The sequence below is a fragment of the Capra hircus genome, chromosome 15 (assembly GCF_001704415.2).
Source record: "Capra hircus breed San Clemente chromosome 15, ASM170441v1, whole genome shotgun sequence".
NCBI lineage: Eukaryota > Metazoa > Chordata > Mammalia > Artiodactyla > Bovidae > Capra > Capra hircus.
In genome coordinates, this window is record NC_030822.1 from 67,980,597 (window position 1) to 67,995,037 (window position 14,441).

A 14,441-nucleotide genomic window follows, 5' to 3' on the forward strand; every position below is an offset into this window, starting at 1 on the left:
GAGTTGGTGATGGACAGGGAGGCCTGGCGTTCATGGGGTCACAAAGAGTCAGACACGACTGAGCAAATGAACTGACTGACTTATAAACTACAATAAGTTATGTAGCAACCACAGCACAATATTTAAGTGACTTAGCTCCAGAACTGGATTACATGAGCAGGAATACTGACAATAAGATTTATTGGCTATGAGACCTTTGACATGTTATTTAATCTCTCTATGAGTTATTGTCATCTGTAGAATGGTGGTAATAATAATTTCTACCTTACAGAATTGGTGGAAGTATTATAAGAGATATTTCACTAAAGCACTTAGAACAACATTTGGCACATGGTAGGGCACTCAATAAATATTAGTTATGACTGGGAGTAAAGCATTATGGCAGTATTCATGAAAATCTTTTATACCACTACAGAATTCATTAATTACCTTTTGGCAAAGAACTTAGAAGACATCAAACTCAGAAATGAAACATATGTTTTTATTTTCTTTTTTATAGCTAAGTAAGAATAGCCTGTTCTAGGATGTTACATACAGATTCAGGTCTTTGAGAATGCTCCATCAATGTCTCCTGCCTAATTAGTTAAAAGTTATATTGATAGTGTGGCCACAAACAGCTGATAGCAAATACTTCACTAGGACTTAGGAACAATATACATACCCTCAAATCAGGAGAAAAGTTCTCTGCAGAAGTTGATATGGAATCCGATGAGACAACAGAAGCTGATTTTGTATGCACTGAATTCTCTGAATGAGAAGTGGAAGCACTACAAGATACAAAAGCACAGGACATTTGAAAAATGGGCATGTTAAAAATTCAGAAATTTTATTAACTGTAACCCCACTGTTTATTAAAACTTCTACTGCCAACCAGTCCAATACTGCCTATTCAATCTTATCTCTAAATACTGATAAATTGCAAGCTCTATTTCTAAGAATAGGGCTAAGTAGTCTTACCATCCACATTCCCTCTAGACAGGCTTCCCCAGTATTTATGAATACACTCCAGGTTAATTCTTTCTTTTTATCTAACCATCCAATTAATCACTCAATTATCAGGCCAATGTGCAAAAAACCATTACACCAGGCACTATGACTTGGAGATAAATAGGGCAAAGCTCTCATGTTCATAAAGCTCACAAGCTTGTGGAAGAGAAAGATAAAGAGCACAATGTGATAACCCTAACTATACACATACATACACCCCCAGGTGGACTGAGAGCAGAGAGACAGAGAAGCACCGTGATTATGAATCCGGAAAAAGGAAAAGAAAGTACCTAACTCTACCCAGGAAAGTTCAGGGAAGACATCACAGAGCAGGTGATATCTGAACTGAGTCTTGAAAGATAGGAAATTGCCAGGCTGACAAACAAGCAAGGGAATTCCAAAAATAAACAAAAATCACCAAAAGTATAGAATTATCAAAGAGCACAGAACACTTGAGAAACTACAAATAGTTTGACAGGCTTAGATGAGCAGAAGGAGAAAGATAATGATGGAAAGACAAGCCTGTCTTTGTACCTTGTAACTTTCCCCCACAACCAAATTGTGTGTTTTTTAACAAGCCTGTCTTAAACATCCATTTTTTCCATTACACTAAGTAATCACACTCGATACTTTTATTCTCTTAAATTGTTATAGACCTTGGGATACCTGATCACATACTGCCTTTTACTGTTTATTGGTCTCAAGTATGTAAATGTTGTCTCACCAATTAAAATTTCAATGTCCCAAGAAGGACAACTGTGTCTTTATTTTCTATAAAACCTACTTCAGTGCCTTTGTATATAGTTAACATGTATTATGTTTATTAAATTCAAAAATACAGTGACAATAAACTGATGCCACAAACTGAATGATTTACATCATTTCCTTTCATCAGTAGAAGAAACTTAAATTATTTACGGAAGAAAAATCAATGGTAGGAAAATCTCAGACATTTTGAACTGAAACTTAAAGTTCTGACTAAGAAATACATTTTTCTAAAGCTTCATTCCCAACATATTAAAAGCCTACTTCACACAAAAAGTCAAGATTCTGATATAATAATCCACCTTGAGGTTGTGATATTTAGAAACCACATTTTTGTTTTAAAATTTGTCCACTATAATACCTGCATGTAGTGACTACTAAATTATGTGTACAATGTAAAAATCATCTCCTCTCAAATAGTTGTCAGTTCATTTTCATTGAGGTTTGGATACTAAAAATATTGTATATATTTTAGGTGTACCACATGTTATTCTGATACATGTATTCACTATGAAATGATCACCACAATAAAGCTAATTGAGACACCATCACCTCACACAGTTACCTTTCTTTCTGTGGTGAGACAATTTGAGATTACCATCTTGGCAATTTCAAGTATACAATATTATTAAACTATAGTCACTATGCTATATATTAGTTACCCAGACATAATTTATATCTGAAAATTTGTCTCTTTTGATAGGACAGATTTTTCCCCCTTATCAGACAGGATTTGAAAACATTTTCTCTCACTCTGTCGGTCACTTTGATATAGTCCTAATAGTTTGTTTTTGCTTTTGTTACCTCCCCTAACGGTGGCAAATCCGAGAAACCATTTTCAAGACCAGTAACAAAGAGCTTTTCCCCAATGTTTTCCTCCGGGAGTTTTACAGATTCAGGTCTTACTTTTAAATGCTTAATCCATTTTGGTTGATTTCTTGTGTGATGTAATATAAGGGTCCTATCTCACCCTTCTGCATATGGATATCCATTTTCACCAACACTGTTCATTGAAGAGTCTATCATTTCCCCACTGTTCATTCTTGCTGTTTTCAAAGGTAGATTGACTGTATACCCGTATAGTTCTACCAATCTGTTCTGCTGTCCACTGTTTTGAGAACCACAGCCTTGCAATACAGCTTGAGGTTAGGAAGTATGATGCCTCCAGCTCTGTTCACTGTGCTCAAGACTGCATTAGCCATTTTGGGTTTTAATGGTTCCATACTGACTTCAAGATTGTTTTTTCTATCTATGTAAAATGCCATTAGAATTTTTATGTAGCATGCATTGAATCTGTAAATCACTTTGGGCAGCAATGACATTTTAACAAGATTAATTTTACCAATTCATTAACACAGGATAACTTTCTATCGATTTGTGTCTTTTTCAATTTCTCCCATCATCGTTTTATAGTTTTCTTCATACAGGTCTTTAACTTCCTTGGATAATTTTATTCCTTAGTATTATATTTTCCTTTTTTCCTTAATGCTATTGCAATGAATTTGTTTCCTTAGTGTCTTTTTTGGAAAATGCATTATTAGTATATAGAAACAACTGACTTCTCCATGTTGATTTTGTATCCTGCTACTTTCCTGAATGTATTAGTTTTTTGTCCAGTTTTTTTTACAATGTTGCATGTATAAAATCATGCTATCTACATTTTTATATATTTATACAATGTGAAAATCATCTCCCTCAAAATAATCACTTCATTTAAATGAATGAAAATGGCAAAAAAAAAAAAAGAAAGAAAATGGCATTCCACTGCGAACACTTCAAAAAATTTGTTTTCAAATACAAACATCTCTTTAGTAACTATTTCAAAGTATAACTGTGGTTAATTGTTTTTGTGGCCAAGAATCTATAATATGACAAGGGAACAGTCATAAGAATTCTATTATCTTTAGATAATAAAATATCTTTAGCTTTATAGTGTAAGGAAAGAGAAATTGATAGGCTGAGAATGATTTCTTTTTTTCTGTACCAATTTCTGATTAATTAAAACAACACTAAACATAACATTAAAATAACAAGGAAAACAATAAAAATTTAAGCACAGTACTCTGACAAATATTGTTCGCTGCCTACTCCATATACATACACATTCCTTTCTTTCCTGATCTGCATGAGGACAGTTATGGTGAGCCCAAGATGACATGCTTGCTTTTGGTTCTTTTGTGTCTAGGAGACAATGTGACACAATTTTGGTCAGTGAAATTTAAGCAGAAGTCTGTTCCATTGTTTTGGAAGCCTTTTATTTTCTTAATAAAGGAGAGCAGAAATAGCAAGGCACTTCTTAACCTTTCCCACTTTCTCTTGCCTGGACCAAGAATGCAAAGCTCAGAAATACTGGGCATCCTGTAAATGGGAGCAAGTGTTGGCCTATGTAGGACACCAAAGGGCATAAAGTCCTGGTGAGCAGGTGAATCCACCCTAACAACTCCCTACTTTGGGAGTCTTGGTTATGTAAAATAAATGAAGTTCAATTTTTAAAATCACTGTAATGGAATCTTCTATTCTATACAGCCAAACACAAGTCTGTAAGTGTTATAGCAATCAACACTTTATAAAGTCTATTTCGAACAAGCTGAAATGTATACTACTACTTTTTATATGTATGACCTGAGAAAACAGAAAACTATGTAAAGGCAACAAAACACAACTTGGAATTAGGGTAGTGTAGACCTAGGGAAAAAACAGCATCAATAGGAATACCAGAGTATGTCCCATTAGGACACCAAACAGTTCTTTAGAGCCAAAATATGAGGTAAACAAATCTAAGGGAAAATAAACAAAACCAGGTATTGTAACTAGTACCCTTCAGTCTCAAAGAATCAGTCTTTCAAGCAGAAGTGTGGAAAACAGCCTTTAATTAGTAACTTTTTTCAGATACACATAAATATAAATAGATATGATCTACAACATATTTGAATAAGCACTAGAAGGTTTTAAACTCCAGGCAAGATATGAGGGGCTGGAGGGGCCACACGTGTGACCATATCATAGTACTGTTGTTGTGATTATAGCAAACACAAATACACATACACATACCACTACCATCACCACCACAATTGCTGAAAGTTCTGGTATAAGCATGAAGTGGCTACTCAAGACTGAAGGTGGCTACGGAATGCAGAGCTCTATTTTCAACAGTTGTTTTTCTCCTGTCATATGGCTTTGTACATGCTTCTGATCACCATGGCTACTAGGATAATATAACTTCATTTCCACTGTTCTTTTCCATTTCTCCACTGCTCATCTTGAGGTCAAGCCCTCTATGTTTACCTTTTATGAACTGTTTCATAAATGAGCTCTGTATTTCCCTGAATTCATACCACTGCTCATGCAACTCCAAAGCAGAATGCCCATTTATCTTCCCTGGTTGCTCAGACAGTAAAGAGTCTGCCTGCGGTGTGGGAGACCCAGGTTCGATCCCTGGGTCAGGACGGTCTCCTAGAGAAGGAAATGGCAACCCACTCTAGTCTTCTGGCCTGGAAAATCCCATGGACAGAGGAGGACGGCAGGCTACAGTCCATGGGGTCGCAAAGAGTCAAAAATGACTGAGCTAATTCTTTCTATTTATTAACATGCTATTGTTACTTACTCTTTAAGACCCAGTAAAAAGGCCGGTTTTTCCAATAAGTCTTCCCATGTCATCCAGTGGAATAAAACTCAATCATCTATACTTCTGCCTATACTCTATAATGGCATTTAAATCTTTAGACTAGAGCTCTTTAGTTACACTGCCTCCTCCTTTTAAAAGATAAACTTCTAGAGAATAAGAATCGGCAAGGCATCTAGAGCAAAGACTGCAGTCTACTAATCTCATTAAGTCTGGAGGAGGAAATGGCAACCCTCTTCAGTTTTCTTGCCTAGAGAATCCCATGGACAGAGGAGCCTGATGGACTACAGTCCATAGCGTCGCAGAGAGTCAGACATGACTCAGCGACTAAACAACAACAATCTCACTAAGTAACCAATGCCGCTTTGGTCCTCAGTTTTCCTAGGCCCATAAACTTCAACACACAAACTTCAATCCAAACATTCTTATTATCCTTGTCATCGTGAACCTCTTCAAAAATGCCAAACCTTCAAGTCCGACTCTCTGTTTCCTCTGTCCATTTTCCCTGCCCAAGTCTTCTTTCAGCTAACTTTTCCTTTACACTGGACTTTTTACGCCATATGGAATAAATTCTCTTCTATCTTCAACCAAATTCTCCCCTCCACCTCTTTGCTTCAGCTGAGATCTCCTTCCAGGAGCCCACTTCCATGCAGCCTTTTCTAGAGAAGACTCTTGTCCCACATCTAACCAAATCCAAAGGTGAAGCCAGCATTCCCCCAGCTCCTGTCTCATGCTTCCACACTAGTGTTCCTTTTCCATCTCCATATATAAAAGCCTTCTTCCTCCGAGGTGCTTGGTATTTGTGCAGACAACCTCTCTTACTATCCCCCACTCACCTTTTAATCACTGCTTCTCACATTAGCAAAGACTTCCTACTAACCTGGCTCACTTTCTCCTCTTAAAGCTTCTTTCTACTCTGCCTTCATCACAGCAATTTTAATGTTCATAGGGACAAACTAGCAACCGCCTAGCTCAAAATTCCTCACTTCCTACATTCCTCATCTACATCCCCACCTGAGCAATGTGTTTCTGCAGCACATACCCCACTTTACCATTTCTGGAAACTACCCAGTCTTTGTCATCAAAAACTCGAGGAAACCAGTATCTGACCGCAGATGCTATTCTTTCCAAACATCTCACTTTCTTAACTTTTCCTACATTGAATCGTCAATCCAGTGGTAACAACTCATCCCTCAACTTCTCCGTTTGTCCTTATTCTTCATGCTTACTTTTCTCTCTCCCCCGCTTCACCTCCTTCTCCATCCAACTGCAAATACCCAGTGTAACAGTTTACATTCTCTTTCGGCAAACCCTCCGTGTCCTGTTTCTATCCACTGACCACCCCTGCCCTGCTAACCCCTGAATTCAGATCAATATAACTATCTACCTTCTTCTGTGCTAATGGAGTAAATCTTCACATTGGGGCCATCTTAAACTCACCGTTAGAAACATTAGCTAGACCCCAGGCAGTGCTCAGCAACACTCCCACTTCCCAAGTAAGCTTTCTAAACCATCACCATTTTTTTCCCAAACCAATCACATACAATCAATCCAAAGTTCTATAGAGTCCACCTCCCTACCATCTCTTGAATGCATCCTTTTCATATCCTAATTTTTACAGTCTTAGCGCAACACCTTTTCCCTCAACTACTCATTCAATACATTATCCCAAACTAATACCAAAGTGATCTTTCAAAACAGATCTGATCCTATTATTCCTCTGCTTAAGACTTTTTTTAAAAAAGCTGACATATAATAGATACAGAACATTAGTTTCAGATGTACAGCCTAACGATTCAATATTTGTATATATTGTACAGTAATCATAGAAGATCTCATTAACATCCATCACCACATATATTAACAATTTGTTTCTTCTGATGAGAACTTTTAAAATCAACTCTCTTAGCAACTCTCAACTAAACATTATTATTAACGATAGTCACCATGGTATACATCACATCCCCACAACTTATTTCATAACCAGAAGTATGTATTTTGACCACCTTTACCCATTTCACCCATTGCCCCCAACCCAAATCACCTGCCTCTTGGCAACCACCAATCTGCACTCTGTACCTATGAGTTTGGTTTTTGTTTTTCAGATTCCACATGTATTTGTGAGATCATATAGTATTTGTCTTTCTCTGACTTATTTCACTAGACATAATGCCCTCAAGATCCACCCATGCTGTTGCAAATGGCAATATTTTCTTCTTTTTATGGTTAAATGCCACCCACTGTGTCTCTCGCCGTGTGTGGGCGGGGGGGGGCACATTTTCTTTATCCATTCATCCATCAATGGACCTTTAGGTTGCTTCCATGTCTTGGTTACTATAAATAATGCTGAAGTTAATGTGGGAGTACCCTTTCAAGTTAGTGTTTTTGTTTTTCTCAGATAAATATCCAGAAATCAAATTGCTGCATCACATGATAGTTCTATGTTTAATTTTTGGAGGAACCTCCATCCTTTTTCTGTAGTGGTTGCACCAATTTATATTCCAACCAACGGTCTACCAGGGTTCCCTTTTTATCCACATCCTGACCAGCATTCATGATTTTCTGTCTTTTTGATAACTGCCATTCTAACAGGTATGAAGGACAGGGCAGCCTGGCATGCTGCAGTCCACAGGGTCTCAAAGAGTGGGACACGACTGAGTGACTGAACAGCAACTAAACAGCACAGATATGAAGTGATATCACACTGCGGTTTTGACCTGCATTCCCTGCTTAAACCTTCAAAGGAGTACGTCAAGGCTGTTTATTGTCATCCTGCTTATTTAACTTATATGCACAGTACATCATGAAAAACCCTGGGCTGGAAGAAGCACAAGCTGGAATCAAGATTGCCGGGAGAAATATCAATAACCTCAGATATGCAGATGACACCACCCTTATGGCAGAAAGTGAAGAGGAACTAAAAAGCCTCTTGATGAAAGTGAAAGAGGAGAGTGAAAAAGCTGACTTGAAACTCAGCATTCAGAAAACGAAGATCATGGCATTTGGTCCCATCACTTCATGGGAAATAGATGGGGAAACAGTGGAAACAGTGTCAGACTTTATTTTGGGGGCTCCAAAATCACTGCAGATAGTGACTGCAGCCATGAAATTAAAAGACGCTTACTCCTTGGAAGGAAAGTTATGACCAACCGAGACAGTGTATTCAAAAGCAGAGACATTACTTTGCCAACAAAGGTCTGTCTAGTCAAGGCTACAGTTTTTCCAGTGGTAACGTATGGATGTGAAAGTTGGACTGTGAAGAAAGCTGAGCACCGAAGAATTGATGCCTTTGAACTGTAGTGTTGGAGAAGACTCTTAAGAGTACCCTGGACTGCAAGGAGATCCAACCAGTCCATTCTAAAGGAGATCAGTCCTGGATGTTCTTTAGAAGTACAGATGCTAAAGCTGAAACTCCAGTACTTTGGCCACCTCATGCGAAGAGTTGATTCATTGGAAAACACTCTAATGCTGGGAGGGATTGGGGGCAGGAGAAGGGGACGACAGAGGATGAGATGGCTGGATGGCAACACCAACTCGATGCACATGAGTTTGGGTGAACTCCAGGAGTTGGTGATGGACAGGAAGGCCTGGTGTGCTGCGATTCATAGGATCGCGAAGAGTCAGACATGACTGAGTGACTGAACTGAACTGACTATACTGCCTACAGAATCGCACCCAACCTCCTTAGCACAACACCTGAAGTCTTCCATGATCAGGCCTTTGTTCCATATATCTAGCCACAGTTTCACTCAACTGAACCCACTGGGAATGGCGTGCAGACTCTCTAAGTTCTTTAGCCATCTCATGCATCTGCACCTTTGCTGCTGACTCTGCTGCCTTTGCCTGTAATGTCCTTCATACACTTCCCTGTTTGTCCCTATCCATCTTAACCTCTTCTTCCTTCACTGTACACTGTACATATTTCTATTGCAATACCTGTAAAATTTTACTGTATTTACTCATCTATGAGCTCCTCTTCTCAGACATTTTTGTTGGTTGCGTTGCTATTCCAAGATCCTTCACCATAGATGGTTTTCTCAACTTGGTTACAATAAAATATGTAAAGTGTCTAAAAAAAAAAGCACCACACGACTAACTGCTATTATTTACAACAAATGTTATTACACAGAAACTACCCTACCCCAAGTCAGATTAGCTGCATAAATTTAAAAATTATAATGGCAACGTTGCTGTTTCACTTCTCATTATTACTACTTCCAGCTGTGACATACAAGTCAGAACACAAATGTGCCTCAGTGACTATACTCTTAGGTTTATAAGGGGTGGGGGTGGGGAGGAGACAGCAAGCACTATAATTAAAGACCTGGTATTCACAAAATAAGAAATTATATCTTTTGGACAACATTACGTTAGATAATATGGATTCAGAAGTGAAAGACATCCAACTTGAAACTGACAATATAAAATTAACTTTTTCTATACTAAAAAGCTCAAGTGTTCTATAAAGTAATAAAAAGGACATGGTAGTATTACCAGAAGACAACTAATTATGTCACCAAAAATAACCTTTCTCTGGAAAAAATCAGAGTAAAAACTAACACTCTTTTGCCTATTATGTTTTCCACAGAACTACTTTTCCCAAAACTGTTTACTCCAATTTGACAGCCATTTCAATTGCATGAAGTCATGTCCATTAAGGAACAGTTTATATTTTTTTTTCTTCTTCCGTTCCTTTCTTTCAAATTGAATAGGATTTTTATTTCACATTTTCACGTCTCACTCTAGCTCAATACACTTTGGATGAAAAAAGCCAGAATCAGCTTATAACTGGATGCTCTCAGTGATGTTAGTCCCATGACTTTTTAATATGTAATATTCAAATCTATAAGAATAATTTTCTTCTAACATCACTCCAACAATTATTTAACACTTGTATTCATTACGATGAAAGTGCATATACTGCTACCCAATTACCTCCAAATCAAACTAAATATCTTAACAGTATTCACAGTGCCAAGGTACTCCACCATATCTCATTCTAGCTCAAGTTTACATTTCATTCCAGCCAGACACAACTGTTCCTTGCCACTGGTCATGAGAATCAGTCTTAAAGTTAAATATTTTTTAACTTAGTCTCCAAACTGTCTTCTCTTCTGACCAACTCTGGTTTTCAACCACCCCAAACTTATCCTGAAGGTATATTTTCCACAATAAATCAGTCCTGTTATTCTTACTGATTCAATAAGTCATTGCAAAACCTTTGCAATTGGTTACGTTTATACTGATGTACTGTTTATACTGATTCAATTTTGTCTATCTTGATTCACTGCATAACACACATATTTCTTCAAAGAAATTAACAATGATAAAACCCTATGTACAAAACGCTGCTGTACATCTGGCTGCAGGATGTAGCTCTTCTCTGGCTGCACCCAGATATCCCACACCAGATCCAACTCCTTCCTTAACTACCTTCCCCTGACGCCCAGAAGAAATGGAGTAGCCCTCATAGTCAACAGAAGAGTCTGAAATGCAGTACTTGGGTACCATCTCAAATGACAGAATGATCTCTGTTTCCAAGACAAACCATTCAATATCACAGTAATCCAAGTCTATGCCCCAACTACAGGGGTATGGTTGGGGCATGGACTTCAGCTTCAGCAAGAAGAAGCTGAGGTTGAACGGTTCTATAAAAACCTGCAAGACCTTCTAGAACTAACACCCAAAACAGATGTCCTTTTCATCACAGTGGACTGTAATGCAAAAGTAGCAAGTCAAAAGCTACCTGGAGTAACAGGCAAATTTGACCTTGGAGTACAAAATGAAGCAGGGCAAAGCTAATTGAGTTTTGCCAAGAGAACACACTGGCCAAAGGAAACACCCTCTTCCAACAACACAAGAGAAGACTCTACACACTGACATCACCAGATGGTCAATTCTGAAAACAGATTGATTATATTCTTTGTAGCCAAAGATGAAGAAGCTCTATACAATCAGCAAAAACAAGACCAGGAGCTGACTGTGGCTCAGATCAGGAATTCCTTATTGCCAAATTCACTTAAATTGAAGAAAGTAGAGAAAACCACTAGACCGTACAGCCATGACCTAAATCAAATTCCTTACAATTAAAGACTGGAAGTGACAAATAGATTCAAGGGATTAGATCTGATAGACAGAGTGTCTGAAGAACTATGGACAGAGGTTTGTAAAAGAGGCAGTGATCAAGACCATCCCCAAGGGAAGAAATGCAAAAAGGCAAAATGGTTGTCTGAGGAGGCCTTACAGATAGCTGAAAAAAGGAAAGAAGCTAAAGGCAAAGGAGAACAGGAAAGATATACCCATCTGAATGCAGCTGCTATTGCTGCTAAGTCGCTTCAGTCGTGTCCGACTCTGTGCGACCCCATAGACGGCAGCCCACCAGGCTCCCCCGTCCCTGGGATTCTCCAGGCAAGCAACACTGGAGTGGGTTGCCATTTCCTTCTCCAATGCGTGAAAGTGAAAAGTAAAAGTGAAGTCGCTCAGTTGTGTCCAACTGTTAGCGACCCTATGGACTGCAGCCCACCAGGCTTCTCCGTCCGTGGCATTTTCCAGGCAAGAGTACTGGAGTGGGGTGCCACTGCCTTCTCATCTGAATGCAGAGTTCCAAAGAATAGCAAGTAGAGACAAAACAGCCTTCCTCAGGATCACTGTAAAGAAAGAGAGGAAAACAACAAAATGGGAAAGACTGGAGATCTCTTCAAGAAAATCAGAGATACCAAGGGAACATCTCATAAGGACAGAAACGTTATGAACCTAACAGAAGCAGAAGATATTAAGAAGTGGCAAGAATACACAGAAGAAAGATCTTAATGACTCAAATAACCACAATGGTGTGATCACTTAAGTAGAGTCAGCCATCCTGGAATGTGAAGTCAAGTGGGCCTTAGGAAGCATCACTATGAACAAAGCTAGTGGAGATGATGGAATTCTAGCTCAGCTATTTCAAACCCTAGAAGATGATGCTGTGAAAGTGCTGCACTCAATATGCCAGCAAATTTGGAAAAGTCAACAGCAGCCACAGGAAAGAAAAAGGTCAGTTTTCATTTCAATACCAAAGAAAGGCAAAGCAAAAGAATGTTCAAAATACCACATAATTGAACTCATCTCACATGCTAGTAAAATAATGCTCAAAATCCTCCAAGCCAAGCTTCAACAGTGTGTGAACCAAGAACTTCCAGATGTTCAAGCTGGATTTAGAAAAGGCAAAGGAGACAGAAATCAAATTGCCAACATCTGCTGGATCACAGTAAAAGCAAGAGAGTTTCAAAAAAACATCTACTTCTGCTTTACTGACTACACCAAAGCCTTTGACTGTGTGGATCACAACAAACTGTGGAAAATTCTTCAACAGATGGGAATACCTGACCACCTCACCTGCCTCCTGAGAAATCTGTATGCAGGTCCAGAAGCACAGTCAGAAACAGATACGGAACAATGGATTGTTTCCAAATTGGGAAACGAGCAAGTCAAGGCTGTATACTGTCACCCTGCTTATTTAACTTCTATGCAGAGTACATCATGTGAAACGCTGGGCCGGATGAAGCACAAGCTGGAATCAAAATTGCTGGGAGAAATATCAAAAACCTCAGATATGCAGATGACACCACCCTTATGGCAGAAAGGGAAAAATAACTAAAGAGCCTCTTGATGAAAGTGAAAAAGAAGAATGAAAAAGCTGGCTTAAAGTTCAACATTCAAAAAACGAAGATCATGGCATCTGGCCCCATCACTTCATGGCAAATAGATGGGGAAATAATGGAAACAGTGACAGACTTTATTTTCTTGGGCTCCAAAATCACTGTAGATGGTGACTGCAGCCATGAAATTAAAAGACACTTGCTCCTTAGAAGAAAAGCTATGACCAACCTAGACAGTATATTAAAAAGCAGAGACATTACTTTCCTGACAAAGGTTTGTCTAGTCAAAGCTATGGTTTTTCCACTAGTCATGTATGAATGTGAGAGCTGCACTATTTAGAAAGCTGAGCGCCAAAGACATGATGCTTTTGAACTGTGGTGTTGGAGAAGACTCTTGAGAGTCCCTTGGACTGAAAGGAGATCCAACCAGTCCATCCAAAAGGAAATCAGTTCTGAATATTCAATGGAAGGACTGATGCTGAAGCTGAAATTCCAATACTTTGGCCACCTGATGCGAAGAACTGACTCACAGGAAAAGACTCTGATGCTGGGAAAGACTGAAGGCAGGAAGAAAAGGGGACAACAGAGGATGAGATGGTTGGATGGCATCACTGCCTTGATGGACATTAGTCTGAGCAAGCTCCAGGAGTTGGGTGATGGACGGGGAAGCCTGGCATGCTGCAGTCCATGGTATCACAAAGACTCGGACACAACTGAGCGACTGAACTGAACTGATACGAAACACCAGATTACAGAACAGCCTCTGCCCTTGAGACTTCAGCCAGAAACAGACATTATACCACACAGACATATCAATAATACCATAAGAGCTACAAATAAGAATTGGGGAAAAAACTCAAAGGAAATGGTAATAACTTAAGGATTGGAGAAAAGAAGAAATACATTCAGCTGAACTATTTGAAACTGAGGGAAAAAACTCACAAGTAGAGGAAGATAAACAGAAAGTTTCATTTTCCTTCTGGAGTTACTGAGGATATTTTAGTATATATGCCATATACACAGTATTTCATTTCTACTGAAAACTTTCTTAGGACACTAGAGCAAACATTTTGTAAAGAGACTATGTCTTAGGGCTTCCCTGGTGGCTCAGTGGTAAAGAATGCACCTGCCAATGCAGGAGACGTGCGTTCAATCCCTGATGTGGGATGACCCCATATGCTGCAGAGCAACTAAGCCTGCAGGCCACTACTATTGAGCTTGGGCTCTAAGAGCCGGTAGCTGCTACTGCTGAGCCGACGTGCCCCCAATTATGGAAGGCCACGCGCTCTAGAGCCTGTGCTCCGTGAGAAGCCAGCACAGCGCAGCTCATCTCTGGTCTCTGCACTAGTGAAAAGCCTGTGCAGCAACAAAGACCACCACAGCCAAAAGTAATAAATAAATAGATAATTTCTTAAAAGAGAGACCATGTC

The 14,441-nt window shown here is 39.0% G+C and overlaps 1 protein-coding gene across 5 annotated transcripts in view; it reads right to left on the reverse strand.

Annotated features, from left to right (window-relative positions):
- Positions 1-14,441, reverse strand: part of MTMR2 (myotubularin related protein 2) — a 111,132-nt gene that overhangs the window by 67,193 nt on the left and 29,498 nt on the right. For 4 of the 5 annotated variants that reach the window (XM_005689386.3, XM_018059870.1, XM_018059869.1 and 1 more), the window contains one exon: positions 662-767. In XM_005689386.3, the coding sequence (XP_005689443.1) occupies positions 662-767 (106 nt within the window). Of the gene's footprint in view, positions 1-661; positions 768-6,891; positions 6,901-14,441 lie in introns of those variants that run through there. The other variant, XM_018059872.1, reaches the window with a different exon arrangement.